Source organism: Lathamus discolor, chromosome 20, assembly GCF_037157495.1.
Source record: "Lathamus discolor isolate bLatDis1 chromosome 20, bLatDis1.hap1, whole genome shotgun sequence".
NCBI classification, from domain to species: Eukaryota; Metazoa; Chordata; class Aves; order Psittaciformes; family Psittacidae; genus Lathamus; species Lathamus discolor.
The window spans coordinates 5,251,652-5,276,464 of NC_088903.1; the positions used below are offsets into that span (position 1 = coordinate 5,251,652).

The 24,813-nt window shown below is 45.9% G+C and overlaps 2 protein-coding genes across 3 annotated transcripts; both read right to left on the reverse strand.

The window, feature by feature from the left end:
* Positions 1–73: 73 nt before the first annotated feature.
* Positions 74–6,201, reverse strand: HOXB8 (homeobox B8). 2 transcript variants are annotated; one of them, XM_065699522.1, is made up of 2 exons: positions 2,071–6,201; positions 74–1,294 (listed from the first exon to the last, which is right to left on the reverse strand). In XM_065699522.1, exons 1-2 carry the CDS (start codon positions 2,489–2,491, stop codon positions 990–992), a joined length of 726 nt encoding a protein of 241 aa, XP_065555594.1. In that variant the 5' UTR covers positions 2,492–6,201; the 3' UTR covers positions 74–989. The 2 variants fall into 2 exon arrangements, with proteins under 2 accessions (XP_065555594.1, XP_065555593.1); XM_065699521.1 differs by having other exon boundaries at positions 74–1,297.
* A 4,402-nt stretch (positions 6,202–10,603) lies between these two features.
* Positions 10,604–15,619, reverse strand: HOXB9 (homeobox B9). Its single transcript, XM_065699520.1, has 2 exons — positions 14,978–15,619; positions 10,604–11,403 (listed from the first exon to the last, which is right to left on the reverse strand). Exons 1-2 carry the CDS (start codon positions 15,483–15,485, stop codon positions 11,168–11,170), a joined length of 744 nt encoding a protein of 247 aa, XP_065555592.1. The 5' UTR covers positions 15,486–15,619; the 3' UTR covers positions 10,604–11,167.
* Positions 15,620–24,813: the final 9,194 nt, after the last annotated feature.

A 24,813-nucleotide genomic window follows, 5' to 3' on the forward strand; every position in this document is an offset into this window, starting at 1 on the left:
TTGACTTTTATTTCCTTTCTATCAAAGTGGTCCTGGAGGAAATGGAGCAGGGTAAAAGAATGATGTCACGGGATTCTCGCTTGTAAACTTTATTGTAACTTTCTTCCGCCGCTTCCAGGTTTAGACAATAGAACAAAGTGATGAAAGAACAACAAAATATATCATTAGTTCCCCCAATAAAGTAATTCACGTATACAGTATACATTCTTTTTCACAGTTAACCTAAAGATCACTTTACAACTTGCTTCACTGTGCGCATGCTAACTAAAGGAGAGAAAAAACGCTTTTTTTCTTGTTTTTTTTTCTTTTTTCTTTTTTTTTTTTTTTGAATAGACATTTTGAAAGTGTAAAAAAAAAAAAAAAACAAAGAAAAAGAAAATCCCGAACCAAGGCAAAGAACAGAAGCAGGGAAAGCAAAGAGAGAAGGAGAGATAACTATAGCATAAATAGGCAGTTTCATGTTGTTGGGATGTTTGTCTCAATAGCTACCTCCAGTACATACAGATAAACCACAACAAAAAAAGGTGGAAATTCAACAAAATCAAAGAAAAAAAGTGCACAAATGTAATTTCACGTAACTCCTATAGCATTGAAAGCTAGGTTAACCAACCCACCCCCCCGGACAGAAGAGAGAGACAGAGAGAAAGACAGAGAGAGAGAGAAGATTTCACAGTCATGTTTTACATAAGCTATTGCGTTACACTACCACTAGTTAATAACTGGCAAAAGGCAGGAGAGACCTCCCGACCACTTTTGCATACTGTTCATTGTATCAAAGGATAATCAGGGAAGTGGTGCTTACAGCTATATTGTTTTACAGCAATAAAAGGTTTCTTTTTTTTTCTTTTTTCTTTTTTTTTTCCCCTTTCTCTTTTCTATGCATTGTTGGTTTTTTTTCCCACCCCTTCCTTACATTAACTGCCATTAACGTGGGGCTCGGGGGCTCTGCCACCCCAGCAGCGCTTGCCTTTCAGTCCTTAAAAATCCTTTTATTTCTTGTCCGCCTTCTGTGCTTCCCCTTCCTCGTCCACCTCCTGGGCTCTTTCCATTTTCTGTTTTTCCAGTTCTTCCTGCTCGCATTTGCTGCTGGGAAACTTGTCTTTGTTGTTTTCCTTTTTCCATTTCATCCTCCTGTTCTGGAACCAGATTTTGACCTGCCTTTCTGTCAATCCCAGGGCATGCGAGACCTCGATCCTCCGTTTGCGGGTCAGGTAGGGATTAAATAGAAATTCCTTCTCCAGTTCCAGGGTCTGGTAGCGGCTGTAGGTTTGCCTCCCCCTCCTCCGTCCAGCGGCTGCTGGGGAATTGCAAAGGTTGGGTGGAAGAGGGGAAGAAGAGAAGGAGGTTGAAAGATACATAAACCAGGCTCGGGAATAGGCACACACAGGCTCACACCCGCTCGCACACGCTCACACACACTCACACACGCAGGCACGGGAGGGGGAGGAAGAAAGGACTGGCAGGAGCGAAGGCAGGAAGCGGAGAGGGAGAGGGAAAGGCTCCCGTAGAATATTATACAAGGGAAGATGGTTCTAAAGGAAAGGGGGTGATGGTGGCACGGAAGGGGGGGGGTCACCCACCAGCTCACTCCGGGCAGCTTAGATGAAGCCTGCACTTGCACACTTATTATTACCCCCACCACCGCCACCAGCACAACAACAACAACAACAACAGCAGGCTCCGGCTCTTTAGGATGCCGCAAAGAGAGAAAAAAAAGAGCTGCAGCCCGGGGAGAACCAGCAGCACCACCGAAATCCCAAACCAAACGCAAAACAAAAATGAAGGGGCTTTTTAAGGCTATAAAAGTGCCATAAACTTTAAGGACGCTTCCTTCCACAGAAAGCCAGGCTCGCTCAGCCCCCAGAAGAAAAGGTCTCCTTCAGGGTAATTAAACTATAAAGCAATTTACAAGTGCAAAAGTTTACCCCCATAAAGCAGTAAAATACAGTCACTGGGGAAGAAAAAGGGAGCGAGAGAAAGCGAGCAAGCGAGAGGGGCAGCGAGAAAGCGCGGGGGGCAGCTCTCCGGGCTCGGGAAATGCCTCCTCGGTTCCTTCCCACCTCGCCTCACCTTGCGGGCGCATCCAGGGGAAGAGCTGGGTCGGAGAAGGGCTCTGCTCCGAGCTCTCCGCCTCCTCTCCGAGGCCGCTGGCAGCGAGCTTGCAGTCCGTGTACTGCACCAAGTCCGAGTCCTGGGCGCTGAAGAGGCTCTGCCTTTGCAAGGGGTCGTAGCCATAGAAGTTGCCGGGGTCCCCATGGCACGCCACGGCGCAGGGATTCTGTTGGTAAGGGGAGCTGGAGAGTGAGGATGCTCCGTGGTAGAACTCCTGGATTTGGGTCGGGTGCTGGAAGGTGCCCCCCGTGCTGGGTCCGTACACCACCGTGGGTCTGCCCCCCAGATCCTGAGCGAACCCGCAGTCATAGTAGTTGGGACGTAAGGAGTCCCCGGTTTTGTATTTGGAGAAGAGTGAGTTGACAAAATAAGAGCTCATTTTAATTGAAATAAGAATATTTGTTTGGAGGAGGAAGAAAATTTCACCAAACAAAAAAAAAAAAAAAAAAGAAAAAAAAAAAAAAAAAAAAGAAGCCAACCAAACCCAGAGCTCGGGAATCTATTAGGAAAAAAAGAACGCGCTAAGATGCAAAGCAACGACAGTTTGTGATTTCCAGGAATATAAAAGGAGGATATAATCAAAACTCTAAGCCTGCATGATATTGAATTCCTTCCTCCCCCCCCACCCCTAAAAAAAAAAAAAAGTCGCCACTTAAAGAGTTCTCGCTTTACATTTCCAAGAAGAGATGCCAGTTCATAAACAGTTTTCAGTGATTTACTTCAGCGCAAATGAGTTGTTTCATATTTTGCAGTGTCTTTTCATGATCATTTGCATCTATTACCAAAACCTCATCCTATTGGCTTCTCCTTACTCCACACGGACTCTGCACCGCATGATTGTGAAAGGAAGAGTGTGAGAGAATAAAGAAGGAAAAGCGAGCGAGGGGGAGCGAGAGGGAGAGGGAGCGAGCGAGGGAGCGGAGGGGAAGGGGAAGGAGGTGGGGTGAATATACGGATTAAATATGTTTAACTACCTCCATTAATGAGATATCGCTCGCCTCACAACAAATCACATACCTAGGCCACCCAAAAGATTGATTTTTGGGGAGTGTTGGAAAATTAAAGAGTAGCGCTCGCAGTCGTTAATTTCGAAATTTTAACGAGGCAGTTTTAGCCTTTTTAAATGTCAGGGTCGCTTTGGAAAACTGTAAAAGAACACGATTTAATTGCTACCAGTTTTAAAAGGTCCTATAAATGTAATTGGTATTTTAATACAAGTTATCAAATCATACAGCTTCTTACCCTAAACATATTTTAAAACAAACGAGGTAGTCATATTTAACATTTTAATGATCAATTTCCTTATTATTGATAAAGGTTTAACTATCACATGAAGGGAATTGCATTTGTAATAGCCCCAAAAAAGGCTGTAAACTGTTTAACAAACTATAAAACGCCATAAAGCCGGGGATGTTGTTGTTGTTTATACCGCACTACATAAAAGCCGTTAGGATTTTACGAGTTCGTTCCTCCACTGCTATAAACCAGAGGTTTCGATTGGACCCGTCCGCGTTGCAGCGAGATGTTGAGGTGTCAATATTGAATTCAAATGATCAGAGTTTTCCATGTATAAGGTTGACTTTCCGCCTTTCTTCCCCCCCCCCCCACCTTTTCCTCCAGGACTTGGCCAAGATGCGGTTGGGGGCGATTGGGACTCAAAGTGTCTTGTCGCTTATCGCACCCCGACCAGAACCTTTCTGGTCAGTAGCTGATGGCTGTTCCCTATCTCAACCCCTCCCCAAGAACTTCCATTTTATTTATTTAATTATTTGTTTCATGATACCCCCAATGAAAACTGGGAGGAGGGGATTGAGGTGGGGGGGGGGGAGTGTGGGTGAGAGGCTTTCTATTTTATTGGCATTTGGTAACAACGGAGCAAACTTACCCCTAAGATGCCAACGTTGCAATTTTCCACCATCTAAACACACAGGGGGTAGATTTTGAAATTCATTTATCGCAGTCAGCAAATATTACTGAGACGTATTTCAGCTAATAACGACACAACCCCCCAGCCCAGCGCTGCCCCAGCCCCTCACTATCCCAGCTCTATTTTCCAATCCTTCAACCTTCAATAAGACTTAAAGGCACTCTTTTAAACCTCTATTATTTAATTTTTTGCCCTCCCTTTGCCTTTGGTAGATTTCTGCTGTTTCCCATTTCATCCTTCTGTGCGGTTTTGACACGGGAAAGGTGAATTAAAAGCGGTTTCCCTTGTGCCTGCCTTCAACCGAGGGTCTATTTTCAACCTCCACAACATGGAAAAGAGGAAAAAGTTGCGATGTTTTGGTTAGTCTGTCTTGCTAGGGCTTTGGGTGAGAGAATTAAAAATAGAGGATTAAAATTGGCAATGGGAATAGGCAAGGAATTAAGAAAGAGAGAAAGAAAGAGAGTGGGGGAAAGAAAGAAAGAAAACAAAGATAGTAAAGGAGTAAAACTTTAAAACCATCCTCGGAGAAATAATTTAAGTAAATACGTTTCCTTTATTTTGTGTTGGGATAATTTCAGTCGAGTCTAAGAGCCTTTTCAAGTAATTATTGTTGTTGGAGTACTTGCAGTGGTATAATTAAGGCTTTTCCCCTCCTAAAAGACAAGTTGACGTTTTCTTTTCCCCAACACTTTTATTGTCGATTGAGCAGCTTTTGGTTTCATCTTTGAACATAAACCCCCGAAATGGTGCACACAAGTAAATAGAGCTTCACAGCCTGGCGTGGGGATGCTCGAATTTTCAAGGAAGGCAAATAGATATAAAAGGAAGAACCGACTAAAGTATTTCTGGAAGAGGAGCTCTCTCCTATGTGTTTTTACTGGCATACCCCCTTCCATTGAAGTTCGTGAAGTAAAAAATAACAGGAATTCCCTTTCGTACGTGGACCCCATGAAGGAGGGAGCGAAGTTGTTCTTGGAAGTTAACATTTTTATCAAGTGCAGTAGAATTTTATGGTCATGATGTAATGGTAACTCACCAACGCACCAGAAATCAATGGCTGATCTTAAATCATTCCTATACTGTACTCAGATTCCTGATGAAAGGAAAATGTTTCTATTATAAGAAAAAACAAGCTGGGATGTGTGTGTGTGTGCATGTCTCTGAGAGAGAAGATAATTTATAAATACCCAGTGGAGGAAAGATTTATTAGGAATTCATAAGGAAAAAAAAAAAAAGAAAAAAGGGTAAAAAAAAAATAAAAGGACCCCAAACCCTCCTACATAAACCTGAAGTTTTCCTGCTCTGCCTTTTCCCGAATGCACAAGGACAGGATTTGTCTTTATTTTCCCCATCTATGCCTGTTTACATTTCTATTTCATTTTATAGCGTTTAAACAGGGCCTGGAGATGCTTAAGCTCTTAAAACAACACAGCGCATCCTGCTCTGTTGTGTGTGTCGGGTTAATTTGTTACATTCTCGTCCAGAATGCTGCTCACCGAGGAACGGGCTTATTTTCTGGTGTGGCTTCGGAGAAAGCATTGATTCAGAAAATACCTGTTTTATGGCGATTTGAAAGAGAATTTGAAACCTTTGCCACAGCTCCTTTTCATATTATTTGGAGCTGAATTTGTAGCTGAAGGACTGGAACGTCTGAGTCATTTTTGTCTTGTAATTTTGAAGAAACAAAGGCCAAAATAAAAGTGAACTAATAGAGTTAAGAGTTTACATCTTGGCTGCTGCATCAGTGGGGTGTTTATACGTGTCACAAAAGGCGGTGAGTTAATGGCATTTTGGATTAATTTACTGGGCTTTAGCATTTAAAAATATTTGCAAAGAGAGTTACCAAAAGATGACGCAACTATACCCAAAATGACCGGTTCAACTTCCAAAAAAAGCATATATTGGGTTTTTTTTAGGCAATGACTATGGGTATTAAAGATATAAAAGAGAGAGAAAGAGCAGATCATTCCAATGACTTAGGTAAAAAGCCAGGGGACAATGTCTTGATTCTGTTTGTGCCTTTCTTCCCGAAACCTTCGAACCTCTTTCCCCATCCTGCAAACGTAAAGCTTCGCTTTGGAGATAACGAAGCGTCCTCCTGCCTCCACCTGCACCAGCAGCAGACAAAACGCGAGGCACTATTTTTTTCTCCCCTTTAAATGAACATTTGAAATAGATGCGTGTCCCACCTCTCCCTGTATCTCAGCCTCCAGATTAACTCTCTTTAAAAAATATTTCTTTATTTCAGCCCCACATAATTTACCCTCGCAGGGAAAAAAGTAGATGCAACCTATAAAATGGGCAAAATACAGATAATTAACCCTATATTTTATGCCTCGGGATTATTCATGCTCGCCGGCAAACAGTCGTTAATGAGATCAAGGTGTTACGCGGGACAACGCGGCCGAGCGCGGGAGAAGCGCGTCTAGCGTGGAGCAAGGGCGCCACCTCGCGGCGCCGCGCGGCGCTGCAGCCTGCGCAGAGGGTCTCAGAGGTTTCCTTGGGGGAGGAAGGCAGATAAAGGGGGGTCCCACTCGGACCTGGAGGAATAAAACAAGCCAAAAAGCGAGGGGAGGAGAGGGGGGAAAAAAGGGGGAAAAAAGGGAAAAGCGGGTCCCTCCCCCTCGCTCCGCAGCGCTGAAGTTTTCCGCGCGGAAAACGCTGCCATCCAGCCGCTCTGCCCCGCAATAAAAGAGGCAAAATGGGTTTGCTTTTGAAAACCGCTATTGTTTCAAATCCCGAGACTAAACAATTGGTCATTCTGTTCTGGAGGGGGAAAGGCCCGAGCTGTAAACCCATAAAGAGCTTCCCAAGCCCAGACGTCTCGCCAGGGTTTGGAGTGTGGGGGTGCCCCTTGTGTGTGTGTGTTGTTGTTGTTGTGTGCATGGCTCAGCATTCTGGCAGCCTGGAATTGCTTTAAAGGAAAAAGAAAAAAAAAGGGGGGGGGGGGGGGGGGAGAGAAGAAGAAGGGGAAAAAAAAGAACAAAGGGAATGATCCAGAGCGCTGGACTTTCACGGCATCTGCAAAAGAAGAATAAATTAGCAAAAGTCCCTCCCCACCTTTTCTCTCCCTCTCTTCTCCCTCCTAATTTTTTAACTATCCCCTCCCTTAGGGAAAAACCAGAAAATAAAGGGGGGGGGGGAAATAAAGAGGGAAACTTTGCATGTGACTGAAGCAGAAACAAGAGCATTTACACGTTGGGTTTCCCCACATTCCCAAGTCGTTGTAGTAATTTAGGAGTTCCTGAAAGTTTTCTTGCACTGTTTCCTTTACAGCCGTTTAGTTCCTTAACCTTCAGAAATTTATACCCTATAAAGTTTTATAGCGGTCATATTCTTTTATTGCAGCACACTGCACTGAATTTTCCCTTTTTTTTTCTTTTTATGACAAGTTACTTCCCTTTCTCTCTCTTCCCTCAGTAAGCTCCAAATATCTTCCTTCTTCTTTTGTTTTCTTTTCAGAGCTGCCCCAAAGAAAGGATTTTCTTAAAGAAGTGAAATATTGCCTTTTAGAGCGCCCATTATGTTAAAAATTAGTGGAAGGAGATTCTCGGTTGTATTTCTCGCTACCTGCTTCCTGCAGGGCTGAGCAGGTCTTAGGGTTTGTTTGTTTTTTAAATATAGAGATAGAAACACTTCCCAAGCGCTTGTGTTTCTTCATGAGCAATAAAACGTCAAACGAATTCAGAGACGGAATTAGAGGAACCGCTCCTTGAGCCCTTGGAAAAAGGAACCGCGTGTCAAAGCCGAGGTGATGCCACGCAAGGGAAAGCTGGGTGGGGTTTCCCGCTGTTTGGTTTGGGTTTCTGATTTTCCTTTAGCAAAGTTTTCCTTGGGCGGTGAGGGGAATAAACCAAGGGAAGTCAAATAGCACCAGTGCATCTCCGCGCTCCCGGTCCACGAAGGCTGCTGCGGGGATGTAAAGATTAAAACCCTCGAAACCAAATAAATAAGCAACCACCGGTAAATGCACGCCGAGATTAACGATCTCCGATTTTAAAACCAAAACTCAAATAAAACATTATTAGAAAGGCAGCAAGTTTGTGTGGGAGCCAGTAAGCACTTGCTGCTCCAGGGAAGAATTCTTTCCATTTGTTTCTGGCCATCCTTTTTTAAAACCTAAGCAAAAATTGATTCCTCTAATACACTTTAACGAGCCACTGAAGAAGGCAGGAAAAGAATGAAAATATTTCTGAGTTTTTAGATTAAGCAGTAGAACACAATGACATATCGCTGCTGTTGTTCTAAAATCGATTTTTATTCTGGAGCATTAAACATCTCTGGAAAATACATCCGGGCTGATGCTACAGAAGACAGTTTTTCCAACATTTTTTTTTTCTTTGAAGTAAGCATATTTCCTAATAAAAGTAACTAACGTTTTAAAATCTATTTAAAAAGAACCTTATATTCGTCTTAAAAATAGCCGCTCTTTACCACAACTCTAAGGAAAGTGAAAAACGTTTCTAAGTCCCAGTGGCCGATGGGTTGCAAACCTCAATTAAGTCACGGATAAGCTTCTGAAAAATATAGCAGTGAGGATTTAGGCAAGTCCATGCTCAGTTCGAGATGGGAAGAATATTCCAATTCAGCATGAAGTATTTGAAATTCATCCATCCTTGAGAAGAAGCAAATCAAACAGAAAGATTTGACTGCTCAGCTTGAACACAGCGAAAACGTCTTTTTGCACCCATTATCTGTTTGTTTCAATAAAGAAATGATCCTGCTGCCACCACCTTCTTGATTTCCCCCAGCTCAAAATGTCTCCGAAAGAGCTTTTCTTAATTTAATTTCGAGGAGGGAGATCAGGGGCTTTGACACGGGGTGAGGGTTGGTCACATTGAACTCCCTCCGGCAACAGAACAGTTAAATTTGGGAGCCCCCAAGGAGCTACTTCAGGATGGAAAGTTTTACAGGAGAAAGTCTAGGCACTAGAAAAAAAAAAACCCAGCAGACTTTCTGAGGGATGGGTTTTAACACTGAAGGTCCGGTTTCTTGTCCACTGGAAGGTATTTTTTATCCTTTCAGAAGGAATTGGAGAGGGGGAATTTTAGCCCTCCTCGATTCTTATCTCTGAATCGGGGGGGGGAGGAAGAAGGGAGCAGGAACTTTCCAAAACCGCGAATGTGCCTATCGTTTCTTCCCAGAGCAATTCCTGCCCAGCGGATAAAAGTGGTCTCCCAGAACCTGGCGCTGAGGACACACGAGTCAGTCAGTTCTGAGATCAGATTTGCGCTGGTTCAGTCAGATGTACAGCAGAAATGTCTTTTCTCTATTTTCCCCCTCCTCACCCTATTACAACAAGCCACCTTACACTCGCCTTGTTCCTAGACAGCCTCCTGGCAGCTAAATATACAAATCTGCACACGAAGAAAACGAGAGAGGTTTATTTCAACATTTTCCATCCACTATCAACTGCAGAACTCTTCGCATACTTAAAAAAGCCACAGTAGAAACAGAAAACGAGCTTCAACATCCACAGAAACACAACCACAAACACATTTTACAATACCCACCATATAATCAACTGGTACTAACCTCCCCCCCACACCACCCCACCACCCCCTCCCAAAACAAAGTTAAGTCTTACAGAGATAAAGGGAAAACAGCCCCGCCCGGGCGGGTTGGTGAAGCCTCCAGCGGGTCTGTCAGATGAGAAACCAGTTCCGGACGGCGTGACAGGAGCCCTGCGAGGTCTGGATTTGCTACTCAAAACGCTTCTTCGGGAGGAGGAAAAGGAAGTGGCGGGGCAGCTCGGAGAAACCGCATCCCCCGGTGCCACCAGCGGGACGAGGCTCCTTCCCCGCGAGGCTGCGGGCCCCGGCTCCGGCGTGGCACCGGGCCCCAGGGAAGGCGGGTGGCAACGGGAAAACGTGCCTGGAGCTGGCTTCAGGCATAAAAACCACCACAAAAACCAACCCCACCCAACAACCCCCCCCTCGACATTCAAGTATTAAAAGCATCTCAGCAAACAGGAGCGGGAAGAAAGACGCACAGGCCGGGGCTGGCACTTCATCTCTGCAGCAGCTACTGCTTTAGGAAAAGTCAATTCACAATAAATTATAAATATGCTAGCACTAAGAACACAACCTTCCCCTCCCTTACAGCTCTACTAAGGTAGTTTTTAACTAGAAAATCCCATTCTTCCCCTCCTCTAAAAGTTAGGAATAAGTTGGCAGGGGTTCTTCCGCCCCTTTTTCTCCTAAATAATTTACAACGCGGCTCTGAGGGTGCCCCACACACACTCTCTCGCCTCCCTCCCTGTCTTTTCTCCTCTTCCAAGTGACCCAGTATAAAACTACCAGATGAGGAGGTTTGCCTGCAAAGATCCTACGAAACTTTCAGGTCAAAGTCGCGTATCTGCCATGGCACGATTCTAATAAAAATCCTGCATAATAAAACAAGCTTTAAAAACAAAAAGGAAGGGGGAAAAAAGAGGGGGGTGGAGGAATAAAAAGAGCCCAGAGCAGTTGGGAGTTGGGCTGTCATTAACCGACTGCCTGGTATAAAGTTGGCGAATTGAAAATGATTTGTTGGGTGCAATTAAACGCAAGTCTTACGAATGTGTCTGTCTTGCAGGAGTTTAATTAAATCGTCTGGTTCCTTGGCCACCTCAACGTGTGAGTGTGTGAGGGGGTGTGAGAGTGTGTGTGCGAGTGAGCCGGGGTGTTGTGAACGTTATAGAGAATCATTGTCCTTACTTGGATAAAGACAAACAGCGAGGTTTGGTGGGGGCTCTTTGGGGCCAGTTGTGTTTGCAGTCTTGTTTTCCATGAAGAAAACGCAAGCAGGGAAAGCTGCTGCTCGGACAGGAGCCTGTGTCTATGTTACACTGTAGGGAGAAGAAAAGAAAAAGGCAACAAAAAGAAAAAATAGAGAAAGAAAACAAGAGACCAGAACAAAACCCAGCATGTGTCCCCAAAAAGGAGCTGCAGTTTTGGCTAAGTTGCCTCCGATGTGGCAATACTAAGAAGATAAAACAGAAGAATAAGCAACATCTCGCATGCAAAGGTGGAGATTGGGAACGGGGAAGGTTTCCCCCCAGCGTTTGGGGGGTTTGGTAGCACTACAGGGGAGGCTGGGAGCTGGGGGGTAAAGGGAGGGAAAGGGGGATGCTGCTTTTCTGGGTTTTCATTCTTTGCCCTGCTCCTTGTTCATTTTCTTCATTTTCATCCTTCGGTTCTGAAACCAGATTTTGACTTGTCTCTCACTCAGGTTGAGGAGTCTGGCCACTTCGTGTCTACGGTCCCTCGTCAGGTACATATTGAATAAAAACTCCTTCTCTAGTTCCAGGGTCTGGTATTTGGTGTAAGGGCATCGTTTTTTCCGGGAGGAGCGGGCGTGCAGCCAGCTGGCAGCTGGGTTGGCTGAAAGAAAAGCAGCGAGATCAATACGGTGCAGCCTGAGTGTTTCTCAGAAGGTTTTAATCATGCCATCAAATATTAAGATTATACACACGCATGTGCGCGCCCGGGTGAAAATGCCGCTTGCCCTGGGAGCCAGCAATGGAGCCGGTAGGAAAATCACACGGGATCAGCAGGGCGAGCAGATGGCGGGGGAACCGAGCCCCCCAAAAAAGCCACCACCACCCCGAGCTGGGGGCTGGGACAACGCTGGACCATGTGGTCTGTACTCCCAGACCTGTGGCCATGCACAACCCTGGCTGTGCACACTCATGTTGTCCTGCACACGCATGTCGGCCGTGCACAACCCTGCCTGGGCACACGCATGCCGTCCTGCACACCCCTGCCCGTGCACATGCATGTTGACCTGCACACCCAGCCTGTGCACACTCCTCCCAGTGCACACGCATGCTGTCCTTCACACCCTGCCTGTGCGGGGTAACATGCCTGTGCACACGCATGCTGTCCTTCACACCCTGCCTGTGCGGGGTAACATGCCTGTGCACAAGCATGTTTTGGTGCACACGTGTCTCTCGCAGAGCCCCCCCGCTTTGCCACGGGCTTATCTATACCAGGTAAACACCCACATGCACTTAAGAGATTTGCATAATGCCCTTCTCCGCGTTACGCACCCTGTATACAAAGAAACCCACGCCAAAATTGCATATATATATATATATAATTCTTTATAGTCCTGTTTTCCCACGTGTCTACAGATTTACTCCTCCAGACACATGGCGCAGGAACAGAGCAGGGAGAGGAGGGCTGGAGAAACCTTGCATAAATCCTGCCTATTTCTTTTTCTGGGCTATGTGGCAAGAAACGGTCTCCATACAATAAACATCCTCTGAGGGCTGGGTGGACTCTGCTGCCGGAGGTCTGGACAGTGTTACCCGGAGACATGGACATTTGCAGAGCTGCAAATACAGCCAAGAATAAATAACAGGCTGCCCGTCACCCTCGCGTGTGGGAGAAGCTACGTGGGAATCTGTTGCAGAAAGAACAGGATGGGAATTAGCCCATTCAAGGGGGGGAAAAAACAACATTTTAGGAGCTGAAGACACCCCCCTGGCCACTGCGGTGGTGAAGATCGCACCCAAAGGTGAAGTGGGTTTAGGGTAAATAATAGAGCGTCTACTAATCACATGCAAATAGTAGCTGCCCGTTGAGTAACGGAGAGGGGGGAAGGAGGAGAATGAAGGGTTCTAGACAGACCACGTATTTCTATTTGATTTCCTTTTGCCTCCTCTGAAATTATGACTGAAGCCATAAACCTTTACACCAATTAAATGGACCATTATAAATATATACATACACACACGCGCGCCCCATCAGAACGTTTCCTCTACGCAAAATGAAATATATTGAATATTTTGGTAAAAAATAATCCGGTTAATCTTCCCCTGTAAGTACTGCCTCTTACAAATTTGCACGGCTATTTCCTTAATGTAATTGACTTGATCTAATATGCAGAATTAAATATTAAAGAGGAAGAAAGCTGTTAATAATTGATACTGTTAATCCTGCTACCCACCCTTTAATGGCAATGGAGGGCTCCGCTTCCTAACAGAGTTTTAGTCGGTTTGGGTGTATTTTTTGGTCATATTTTGGATTGTTAAGATAGAAGCTGTTTTAAACGCCGGTTTTGCTTTATTTATTCACTCTACACAAATCCCTGAACAGGGGAGTGAATGGAGGGAGGTCCTGGCACATCTTTTCTTTAAAATCCAGCAAATCATTTAACAGATCCCTGTGCCATCCACAGGGCAGAGATTCATTAGGAAGAAATACTTCCAAAAATGTAAGGAGTCAGGGAAATTGGTGGGAGCCCTTTCTGCAAAACAGCTCCGTCTTCCAGCCCTGGCAGGCTCTCAACATCAGCCCAAATTAAACTATTATTTAAAACAAAATATGCGTCGTAACCACATGCCAGAGAAACCACACAGCATCCTCTTAGCGCGGGTCCCTGCACTTACTTATAGCTTAATAACATTTTCTTGGACAAGATTTTTATATATTCAATTTCAGGGACATTGAGCACAGGACCTGGATATTTAATTCTCTCAAATCATTCACCTCACGGTTACAGTTTGTTCTGGATCTCTGCCCAGTACAGTAGAATAGGACTTTCTTTTTTTGTGTGTGTGTGTGTGAGTGTGTGTGTGCCTGTGTGCAAGTTAAATGATAGGAGAAGGGGGAAAAAAGTCGCCCTAACATCCTGCACAAGCAGGGGAGGAAATCACGAGGGGCGAGAATATTCTGTATTTTTAATCGTAGGGTTGCAGTGGCAATCTCTCTTCCACTTTGAGGGAAGGGGGGGATAGAAGTTAATTCAAGGGCAAAAAGAATGGCTCTGTCAGTTCATCCTGCACAGGCTGCGAGGAGCTGGACCCTCGGCAGGGACTGCTCCTCTGCCAGCTTGGAAAACTTGGGCTTTCACTGTACAATATTTACGGTGGGGGCCAAGCCAAGTTTCCCTCCGGCTCCCGCTCGGGCTGCGGCTCCGGTTACCCCCCGAAATGAGCCCCGGCACAGCCAGACCGGCACGAGGTGCACAAAAGCCATAGCATTGATATTGTTATCACTATTAGATCCATTATTAGAGTTATTATTAGTAATAGCATTATTAATAACATTATTGATGGTATTATTACATGTTTAAAAGGCGAATGGTTGGGGGGTTTCTATATTTCAGGGAGGGGAAAGACAAGGCAGATTGCAGAAAAAACACATGCTGTAGTTTAACTGTTTCCCCAATCTGGCTACATTACAAATAAAAGCTAATTAAACTGGAAGCATCATTCTCCCCCCCCACCTTTTTTTTTCTTAACTAGTAAAGAAGCGTGTCTTTGAAATATTCCTACCTTCAACCGCTGCATTTAATAAACAAATACCTAAACCCCCCAAATAACCCAGCCAGCCCGAGAAAACAGCCCCCCCACACACACACACCTCGGCCGGCAGAGGAGGCCGGAGGAGGCAGCGAGCCGGCCCCGCTGCTACCGCAGTGCACCGGCCGTGGGCGCGGAGCAGCCCCGCCGCTCTCCGCTCCCTCCCTCTTCCCCCCCCTCCATGAACTTCTCCTCCGTAATTTCGGGTCTTTCCCCCACCTTCTTCTTCGTTTCCCCCCACAGCCGCCTTCCGTTCCCTTTCCCGACCTTCCTCCCCGGCGTTTCCCGGCTCCCTTCCCGTCCCTTCCCTTCCCCTCTGCCCGCACCCGCGCAGATTTGCTCCCGCTTACTAAAGTGGTCTCTGCCGCCGGAGCCAGCGCTCTGGAGGAGAAAGGATGACTCGCTCCAGCTTTTGTCCGCTCTGGACTCTGTTTAAGCTCAGAGACGACGTTCATTTTTGGTTTTATTTTTATTTACCGGCAGAGACAATGCCACCCCTCTCCCCTCCCCACCTCTCCCCTTAGGTTGGCATCCGCAAGCTGAGACTTTTCTTTAAGCCCTGATTTTAAACTTTACGCAGCATTGTCCCCTTTTATTGCACCTCCTCCAGCTTTTATACTGTTTACTTCCTCACTTTTATAACTTACTTTGATCTGTCCTGTCTTTGTCTTCGCTTCCTTCACAAACTTTATTGTCCTCGAAGCTGGGCCTTTGATTGGAAACGATCCCTTCCCTTGCAGCAGAAGTTTCTAAATTGTACTCCTGTGTCCCCTGTTTATGGACATCCCCGGGACGGCCCAGCAGCGGCTCTGCCTTAACGGCTCCCTGCCCGGGGAGGTTCTCTGCTCGGGGCACGGGGTCCAGCCAGCTCCGTAGATACCTGCCGTCAGATGGGACGCTTTGATGTTGAATATATGGATGGTAGACGGCAGGAAGGGTACCAGAAGAATGTGGATTCAAAGGAGTCCAGGAGGCGCTGAAAACAGGAGGTTTTGGCTGAAAACTACAGGAGGGGAATTCTAGATGCTCATTGTGCCCAGCTTGCCTGGAACTCGTATATTGCCCAGATGAAAATTTAGCTGAAGGCGAGTCTTCACTTTCATGACTTATAATGGAGTCGACATAATAATTGCTAAGAGTCCCAGAAATGGACATTCTCAGACATCATACAAAGCACGGTTCAATGAAGGGAAAAAAATATATAGGACAGATCTAGATTTGTACTCTACCCCCTTCTCCAACTTCCCAGCCAACAAAGTACAGTTGGGCTGCTGTGTTGTGAGCTCCCAGCAAAATGATTGGTCAAACTTTTTTCGTGTGCCTGATAAAGCGTCAGTCTCGGCGTAAATCAATCGCAGCCGAGGGGGCTGCGCTGCGCTGTCATCCGCCCTTGCATTCCATATCAAGGATGGATTGTTTTATGTTTATGCAATGTTGCAAAACGTCAGGAGTTTCGAAAAAGCCACCAAACGGGCAAAGCTGGGGCTAAATCCCTTCCTAGATTTGCTCCTGAAACATTGGGGGACTCTAAAGGGGGGAAGGGGGAGGATTTCTTTCCATTATTAATATTACATATTTTTAAAGAAAGATGCTGATGTGCTCGCTTTGCCTTTAATAACCATCAGGGGGGAATAGAGATAAAAGCTATTCTTTGCCACTCGGGCTCCAGAGTACGATAGCAAAAACCCAGAGAATAAGTACAAACCCACCCCCCCCGCGCAATCATTTCATATACAGACATATATATGTGCGGGCGTTACAGGCATCTAAACGTAAATGCACGCATACACGCGTTTTTGTAAAGAAAAAAGATGGATTTAGGTAGTAAGACTGGTGGGGAGGGTATGATAAATAATTAAACAGCTGGGACGGGGAAATGGATTGTTAACATGGTAAAATAATGTGGGTAAATATGAAATGTAAAATGTCACAGGCGTGGAAGTGGCATTGCAACTTTGACCAGCGAGCTGCCGAGCTGCAATCTCTGTCTGCATCCAGAGCCTTTAGGCTTTACGCTCATATATATATATACACATATATATAATATCTCAAAATATCTGTATATGCGAACATATGTTCGCATGTTTGGCGGCATCATCTCAAGGTTGCTTTGCTCGGGCTAAAATAGTTTCCCACATTGCTGAAATCAGAAGCCTTCATTTAACTTTACAAGGCTAGTAAAATACAGCGCGCCACTGATCCGGCTTTGTTACAGAATGCCTCAAACTTGTGATGGTTAAATAGTTTAATAAAACTTACATTAGCTTTCTTTGATTTTTATAGCCTTGAATTTATTGCCTGTGGAAAAGAAAGGGGGCAAAAAAAAAAAGGAATCCCACGCGTTTTCAGTCACCGTGCCCCCCTCACACCTCACATGTGTGCGCCCACGGTGCGGGTGCGTGTGGAACAACCACCCCCCCTCGCTTAATTTTCCGTGTGTTTTCCAAACCCAGACGGTTTGGGGGTTTCCCTCGCATGCAAGCCCGTGACTGAGGCGGACTGAGCTCGGTGCGGGTCCCAGCCTGGAGGGTGCGTGGTGGCGGGGGCAGCTTTACCCGGTTATGATGATAAATCCGTTTATTGCAAGACGGTCCGATGGCATCGTAAATGTTGGTTAAGGAAAAGGTGCTCTCTCTGATTACGGCAAAAGTGTTTCTCTGGACTTCAGCTGTAACAGTCCGGATCAATTTGCCTCCTTTAATCTATTACCCCTCCGCCCTTCTCCCTCTCACCCCAACACTGAAGGATATTTAAAGTGAAGGGCAAAGAGATTCCTAGGAATAATAAATCATCGCGAATCCTTCCTGAAGTGTATAGAGATGGAAGTCTATATTAACAGGCTAATAATAACATTGAGGGGTGCTAATAGCCGCCTGAAATGAAGGAAAAATATAATTCGCATTTCTTTCCCTGTGAGTGTCCGTGCGTGCGTGTCCCTGTGGCCGCTCCTACACAAAACGGAGGTGGGAAATTGCTGCCAGAGGTGGTTTATGAATACGGGAAAATGATGAAGGCACTTACAAACCTACACCCAAAGCCTTAGATTTTCCCTTATCCCTATAAATGGTGCTTTGCCACAAGCTGCAGCCTGATGGAAGGACCCGTTTCCCCCCATTCAGGACCAGAGCTCCCAGAAATGAGGCGCTTGTTAGGAAGCTGTCCTTTTTCATTAAATAAAGGTAATAATGATAATAATAATCGAGAGGGTCGGGATGATGGGCAAGGAGAACTGGAGCTTAATGCCGGAGGTCAGTTTACTTTGAATTTTTGCCTCCCTCAGGGTACCAAGTGCTCCCCAAGCAGCTCAGAATCCTCCCTGGGCTGGACAAGCAGGCTCAGACTGCAAGCTCCAGCCAAGGTGAGGTGGGAGCAGGGCTTGGGGAGCCCCTCCAGCCCTGGGCTCGGATCTTGTCAAGCCAGCCGCGGGCAAATGTCACCAGGTGAGTACTCCCCACCGCCCTGCCAGATCTCCTCTCCTTTCCAGGGGGTTAATCCAAAGTAACTCCACTTCACCCCAGCCGCGTTTAAACCGGTGAAGGCAGAGAAATCCCCTACCAGGGGCAGCGTGGGGCAGGGTCGCCCCTTTCCAGTGCATCTCCCACGAGCAGGGGCTGTGCGAAACGAGTTGGGAATTTCCTTCTGCTTCCAACTTTTCACATTTCTATCTCCTTGTATTTTTTTTTTATTCCCTCCTAACCCTTCTTTTAACTTCCTTAAGAGTTGGGGAGGTTTTCAAATGAAAAGACCCTGTGCCAGCAGACATGAAATACGAGCCGGTCGCTCACATTGTCATATTTCTCGGCTTTATTGCCTTTCAGGAATGATTTTTTAAAAATCAGACGATTTCACAAGAGATTCGGAGGGGCTCTGCAAACGTTCTGAGAGCCTGGGAAAGGCGAGGGCTGATTTAAGTGTGTTGTGGAGATTAAACTCGCTTGGCACATGGAAATGTGTTTATACAACTGATGGATAAACAGCCGTGTTGGTAGCAGGGTGTTGAATAAGTATAGATGAAATTATTGAACGTTAATTGAAGCAAAACACCTGTTCCCTGCTCATGAGATGGATTGGCCGTGTCTTACCTGTAATAAATATATTGGTGGAATAAAATCCTGGTGCGCCTCCTATAAATAATGATGAACTATGTCAGCATGAGAGTATATAGTTTTCTGTAGTATATGAATTTAAACCAAGAAGACTCTGAGGAGTGTGGCTGTGAGGCAGAACACACGGGTTTTCAGATCCCCAGTGAATGGAAACCTCACAAGATCTGCAAAACCCATTTGCTTTTGCTCCTCTGGAGGTTTGTGTTTGTTCAGTGGTTTATTTTTTAGACATACCCCCATAGTTCATCTCTCTGTAGCCTTTTCTGAGAGAGGCTTAAGGCAAACGACAGCTTCATCCCATGTCTGTCTGCATGGAGAGACCGTGTTGTGCAGCGCTGCCTGCTCCGGCTGACATATGTAGGCGTTTATATTTTAATGCCTCGAATAGAGCCCATCAGAAATTACATGAAAAGCTCTTGTGATTGCAAAATAACTTGGGGAAGGAAAAGTCAAGGAGAAAGTGACCTCGGAGCCGAGTCTTGAAGTCTAAATGGATGAATCTTTGGGAGAGAGGAGGCAGGATGTGCGAGCTTTGCTCGGTTTGCAAACTAGATTTAGTTTAGAGATGTGATTGTTGTGAGCTGGTAAAGGGAAGTGGAACTGGAAATAGTTATTGAAAAAAAAAAGGAATGAAGTTCGAAGTGGAAACTTTTTCCTGCTTTCAGAATCAGCACCAAGTGTATTTGGCTGTGAGGAAAAACTCAGAGCATTGTCAGCTTGCAATGGAAAGCCACAGGCTTCTGAACTCACACACTGTTTATAAATACTCTTTATTGTTTGTGGAGAGAAGGGTTATTTTCCAACCAGCGCTTTGAAACACACAACTGCCAAAATCCATCCTCAGCAACCAACTCTTTGGGTTGGCATTTCTGAAGCTGAAAACAACCAAATAGAAAATATTTGCAAACTATGCAGATTTGAAGTTGGGCAATTGCCACCTTGTGCTGATTTATAAGTTTTGGCATAAGAAAGAGAAAGAGCAGATGATCCATTTCTTACCGGAAGCATATTTAAACCACTTTTGGAAGGCGATTGTTAGTATTCATTAGAACAGGCACCTTGTTTCAGCTGATTTTGCCTCTTTACCAGGGCTATGGAGGAGGCGAAGGGGACCTGCGGGTACTGAGGTACCGGACTGGGGGTTCGCCAGGATCTTCACCCTGAGAGGCCTTTACGGGGTCGGGGTGTAACCTGCAGTACTTGGGGAATATTTACTCCTTCAGCTTAGGTTTGGAAGCCGATAAGGATAAGCTAAGAGAGGATAAAAGCTGAGAGTGAACTTCATGGCTATGGAGAGTCTGGAGACCAGATTCAGAGATAACGCAGCCTTCAAAGGGCTGAGCGTTTATTTCAGGCGATATGAAACATTCTTAAATTATAATTATATATATAATAATGATAATAACAACAAGAAAATAACCGCCTTTTTTTTTTTTTTTTTAGAAGTCAGGAAACAGAAATAAAATCTCACCATAAAGCAAACATCATTTATGAACGATACATTTAGGCAGGTCTAAGAGGTTATGAAAGAAACTTCAGTCACGGACCCCTCCAAACACGCGAAAGCCCAAGAAAAAAAAAATCCCTTCTGAAGAGTAAAACCTATATTTTACATACTTTTTAGTGAAATAAGTTTCTGTAGCCTAAAAGCCGAAGGATCTACCTTTGCCATTTCCTGTGTTAGCTCTCAGTTTGAATGCTGCCGTCTGTTAAAAATCCGTAAGTGGTGAGGAGGGAGGGAAGGGGAGAGGGGGGGAATTCCTTGTCTGAAGAGAAGCAAAAACAAGTTACACATGTGGGCAATTTTCCAAGGACCGAAAGTACACTCTGGCTAAAAACCCCAGTTCCAAATGAGGTTTGTAATCTCAGCAGTTAATAAAGCATTTCGGTCCCCCGTAAAGTAAAAGCGTATGTGCATCTGAAAAGGGAAGCTGGAGGGAGAGAAAGTTAAAATAAAGTTTGACTGCTGTTCGGGAGCCCACATTCTGGCTACCAGGCTGATTTTCCTCCCTCCCCATCTCGCCTCCCTCCTTGAAATAATATTCAACTCCCACGAAATAGCTGGGCTCCTGCTTCACTCCGTGGATCTTATAGCAGGAGCTGCTGGTTGCAACTGCCGCGGATTCCCCTGGCTCTGCTTTGGGGTCACCACGATGTAACTAAGCACACACCACCACCACCCCAAAAAAATCCCCACCATTAGTATGGGAGAAAGGGAAGTCACAGCCCGTGGTGGTGAGAAATCTGTCGCTCCCACCCAAGGAAAGGGTGGGAAAACACAAGAAGCAGGTACAAAAATGAAGTTGCTATGGAATTGTTTCCATAAAACCCCTAGCATGAGCCCTAGCAAACAGAAAAGGGAGAGTTTCTTTCGGATAGGCTCTTTCCACACCAATTTTGCTCGTGATTAAAACTCACCCCCAGCAGGGGTAATATCGGACAGGCTGGACCTTGGCAGGGGAGTAACTGGGGGAAACTTGGTGCATTCTCTGCAGTTGCTCCTTGTTACAAGCGCAGAAATGTGCACACCAGGCAGTTACTACGCACAAGGGTAATTCTCTTTGGTAGCCATCCCCACACCGCTTCTTCTCCAGGTAAGGTCGCTCTTATCTTTCTAATTTAGAGCAGAGGAGAAACAAACCGCTCCAGGGCAGGGGGGACCCCACCGCACCCTACTCCTCCCGCTCTTTCCCCTTTTCCCAGAGCCCTTGGGAAATGAGTCCCAATTCCCGTTTTCAGGCAGCAATACCGACCCCCCGGGCCTGATTCTGATCTTTCGCAGCCCCGTGTCCCCCATTCTCCTCCCTGGCCCTTGTTTCCTGTCTGTACATGGGTAGGAGGGAGATGGGAATCAGAAGCCCAGACATTTACAAGGCAGGTTAGTGGTTGCCTATGGGGACATTATTACCGAACAGTTTATGATTAACTTTCCCAGATTGTCCTTTTCCGTTGAAGGGCTTTGAGGCAGGGCACAAGCAGCACGTTGTTTCTAAGGAAGGAGGCACAGGGCTTGTGAGTTGGGTGGAAAGCTCCGAGTTATTTTACACTGTTTGACTTCCCTCTCCTCCCCTCGAGCGGCTGTTGGTTTTCTAGGCTCTGTGCCTGCTAGAATCACCAGTTTCGGGAATAAAGCACACACCAATTTAAAAGCAATACAACGTTTTGGTCGGTTTGTTTGTTTTCGTTTCCTTTTAAAGCTCCGAGTGGGCAAAAAACCCCAAACCAACAAAACCCAACTGAAACCCAAGTAATCTCCCTGCCACAAAAAGTAGCAGCAGATGGTGGGTTAGACCCTGGATATGGTATCAAAGTTTAATTCTTCAAACCTGGAAGGGAGATCCAGTCCCAGGCTTATTTAGCCATGTCCTGGACCATGTGAAACTTGGTTTTATGCGTATTTGAAACACTGACGCAGGGAAAATCGCTTCCAGGAGCTGATTGCTCACACACACAGGCACACAACTCCACAGGCTTCCAGTGTGCAGAGAGTAGAACGGGTGGACTCCATCCAAGCACACACTCTGGCACGCAGAACTCTCCAAAATTCCTGTCTCACATGGATTTTTATAGTATTAGGTTGATTGAAATAAAACTCTACCAGCGTATTCCCACGCGCAACATGTTGAGATTCAGAGGAAGGATGTGGGCAAGCTATTGTGGGCATTTCTGGCACCATCTAAGCCCTTTTATTTCGTGAACCTGGCAGCAGTGGTCCTCGCCCAGGTTTGTCTGATATTTAATGAACTCCCAGATCAATGCCCAACAATGAGCACCAGCCGCGCATCTTTGCGCGGTTACAGGCTTACAGACCGCGGCTTGGTATTTATCGGTCTCTAAAGACGTGGGCATGTTTTTCTACGAGCTGCGGAAGCTCCTCGGTGACTAAATATCCAATATCCAGCCCGTTCGGCATTTTTATCTCCGTAGGAAAAACCACCGGGACCAGATCACCATCCCGTTTATGCCTATAAATGCCACCAGCCCAGAGCCAAACGTGATGGGCAGCAGGGCCTTTCATAAGCTTATTTTATCTATGAGGACAATTAAACTCAGGAGCAGGACACCGTTCTTTTTGTTCTCTAAGCCCACATGTTATCCTTTATGCGGAGGTGTAGATCACAACTACTAAGCTAAAACACACGTAAACGTCCTTATAGAGGTGTGTACGATGTATTTTCATGGGAGACGCAAAGTTTATTGCGCACACAGAGGGGTTGCTGAGCCTGTCGCTGGTGGGGGGGGGTGTTTGCCTCTAAGAGGCGCCGCAGCCTAATTAGAGCCTTAATAAGCTCTTGATGATTCGGGGCCTGATTGCGCTGGTCTCACAAAAGGGTCCCTGAAACGGGGATTTAAACAAAGAAACCGTCACCCCCAAGTCGGGGGGGGGTGGGGTGGTGAATTTGAGCCGGGCTTAGCGGGGGAGCACGATTTAGGGGGACACACAGGCCCAGAGCTGAGCCGGACTTAGGGGGAGACACAGGCCCGGAGCTGGTGCTAAAATGGGCTTAGGGAGTACACGGGCCAGGGGCTGAGATGGATTTAGTGGGGGAGACACAAGGCCGGTACCGGTGCGGTCCAGGGGATGGAGGAGGGGGGGATACAGGACTGCCACCCCTTCCCCATCCTTCCCGGGCAAGTACCCTCAGCAAACAGAGCGAGGAGGATAACTGGAGTAAATCAGGTAGTTTGATGTTCTTGTGTTTAAAATTAAAAGCCCAACAACATGAAACTACCTAATTCACCGAGCAGTTCTAGCGCAGCCCTGGGTCAAAGGCTAACCCCCACAGCCCCCCCCACCCCCAAAGGCGCCGGGCGGCCATTTTGTCCGGCATCAGCCCCAACCTGAACTTCTGCAATAGCGAACAGTTGCTTGGAGACAAAAGCGACAAAAGGACCTTTTCAGAGACGAAATAAAACCCCTCGGACTGCGCGGAGCAAACTATTCACTTGATTTCCTATGTACAGTGTCTGGAGCAGATCCCTCCTGCAGGACTTTACAAATAGTTTACAAATAGACCAGAGGAAACAGTAAAATGCTATTGACTTGGAGAAACAAGCGATTATCGCAGCTATAAAAAAGAGCAAAAAATCCCTAAAGTTCTTCCTCCACCTCCTTGGAAAGCTAATTTAAAGGATCGTTTCCAATATGAAGCTGATTTATCAAGACTTCTTATTAAAACACTATTACCAGATTCTTTCCCCCCCCCTTCTAAACCTGCCAGTGTCTGAATAACTCTCCACAGAGAACACAGTTGAATCAGTGAGTTCCAGGAATAAAAGCCATGAATTCATATTCTCCCCCACTGAAAGCAAGTATAACGTCAGTCATTTAAAGACAAAAAATTAAAAAGGGGGTGAGAGGGAATAAAGAACATATAAATTAATTAAAGGAAGAGAAAAAAGCGTCGTTGTGACTATTTTATAGGTGTAAATAGCGACACAGAGAAACTTACTGTGTCCTTTCCTCTCTCCAAGGCGCTCATGTTATAAAATAATGACTCGGTGGTTATAAAAGGCAGAATTAAAGCTGAAGAGAGGGGCCGGGAGCCGGGGGCTTCGCTGAGCTCCGAGTAACTTCCTCGGGGGGGGGGGAAGTTTGGCAAGAAAAAGTCCAAAATTCCCAATTAGGGAAAAACAAGTAATAAAAAAAAAAAAGGACGCGACCTCCACAGCCCATTGAATTATTTATGTATATAATATAAAGTCAATGTCTTACCTTGTAAACTGGGGGGGGGGGGTGGCTGGGGGGGTTATCCTTAAGCGGATTAAAGAATTACACAGGGTGAGCAAGAGAAATGATGAAGGCTGGAGGACAAGAGGCCGAGACAGCCCCGGCCCGAAAGGGTGAGTTTAGAAGAGTTTAAAAGTTCAATGAAGGAACACATCCTCCTAGTCCAAGGGATGCCCGGAGGAGCCAGAAACGTGACTACAAGTTAACTTCATACAGTTTGAAAAGCCTTCAGAGCCGGGATGGGACGCTATATAAATCTATTGTACCGGAAATACAATAAAACTTCGCCGTGTTGTTGAACTTCGAACAGTTTACGCCAGGTCGGGAGGGGAGAGGGGGCGGAATCCGAAAACAAACAAACAAACAAACCCACCAAGAACCTGCCCCCCAAACGGCCACTGGAAGGAGAATAGAAGAGGGGGGGTCTTTTGGGGGGAATATTGTCAGCCTGGGGCGGTTGTGGTTTTATTTCGGGTGAGCTTAGAGCTCTCTCAACGCGCAATCGTCTGATTCCGCACCTTTGTTACAGGAGATAAGCCGAAATTAATATAATTTTTCCCATTATTCCCCCAATTCCTCATTTCTCTCTTTTTTGATGCACAAAGAAAGGCAGGTTCAAGTTTAAATCAAATCTGCAAAGGGAAAG

Excerpts from the sequence above, each read along its gene's own strand:
- HOXB8 (XM_065699521.1), bottom strand. The coding sequence starts at position 2,491 with ATGAGCTCTTATTTTGTCAACTCACTCTTCTCCAAATACAAAACCGGG. Across the intron at positions 1,298-2,070 it reads CCCCTGGATGCGCCCGCAAG|CAGCCGCTGGACGGAGGAGG; the intron begins GTGAGGCGAGGT and ends GCAATTCCCCAG.
- HOXB9 (XM_065699520.1), bottom strand. The coding sequence starts at position 15,485 with ATGTCCATTTCTGGGACTCTTAGCAATTATTATGTCGACTCCATTATA. Across the intron at positions 11,404-14,977 it reads CAAAGACAGGACAGATCAAA|CCAACCCAGCTGCCAGCTGG; the intron begins GTAAGTTATAAA and ends CTTTTCTTTCAG.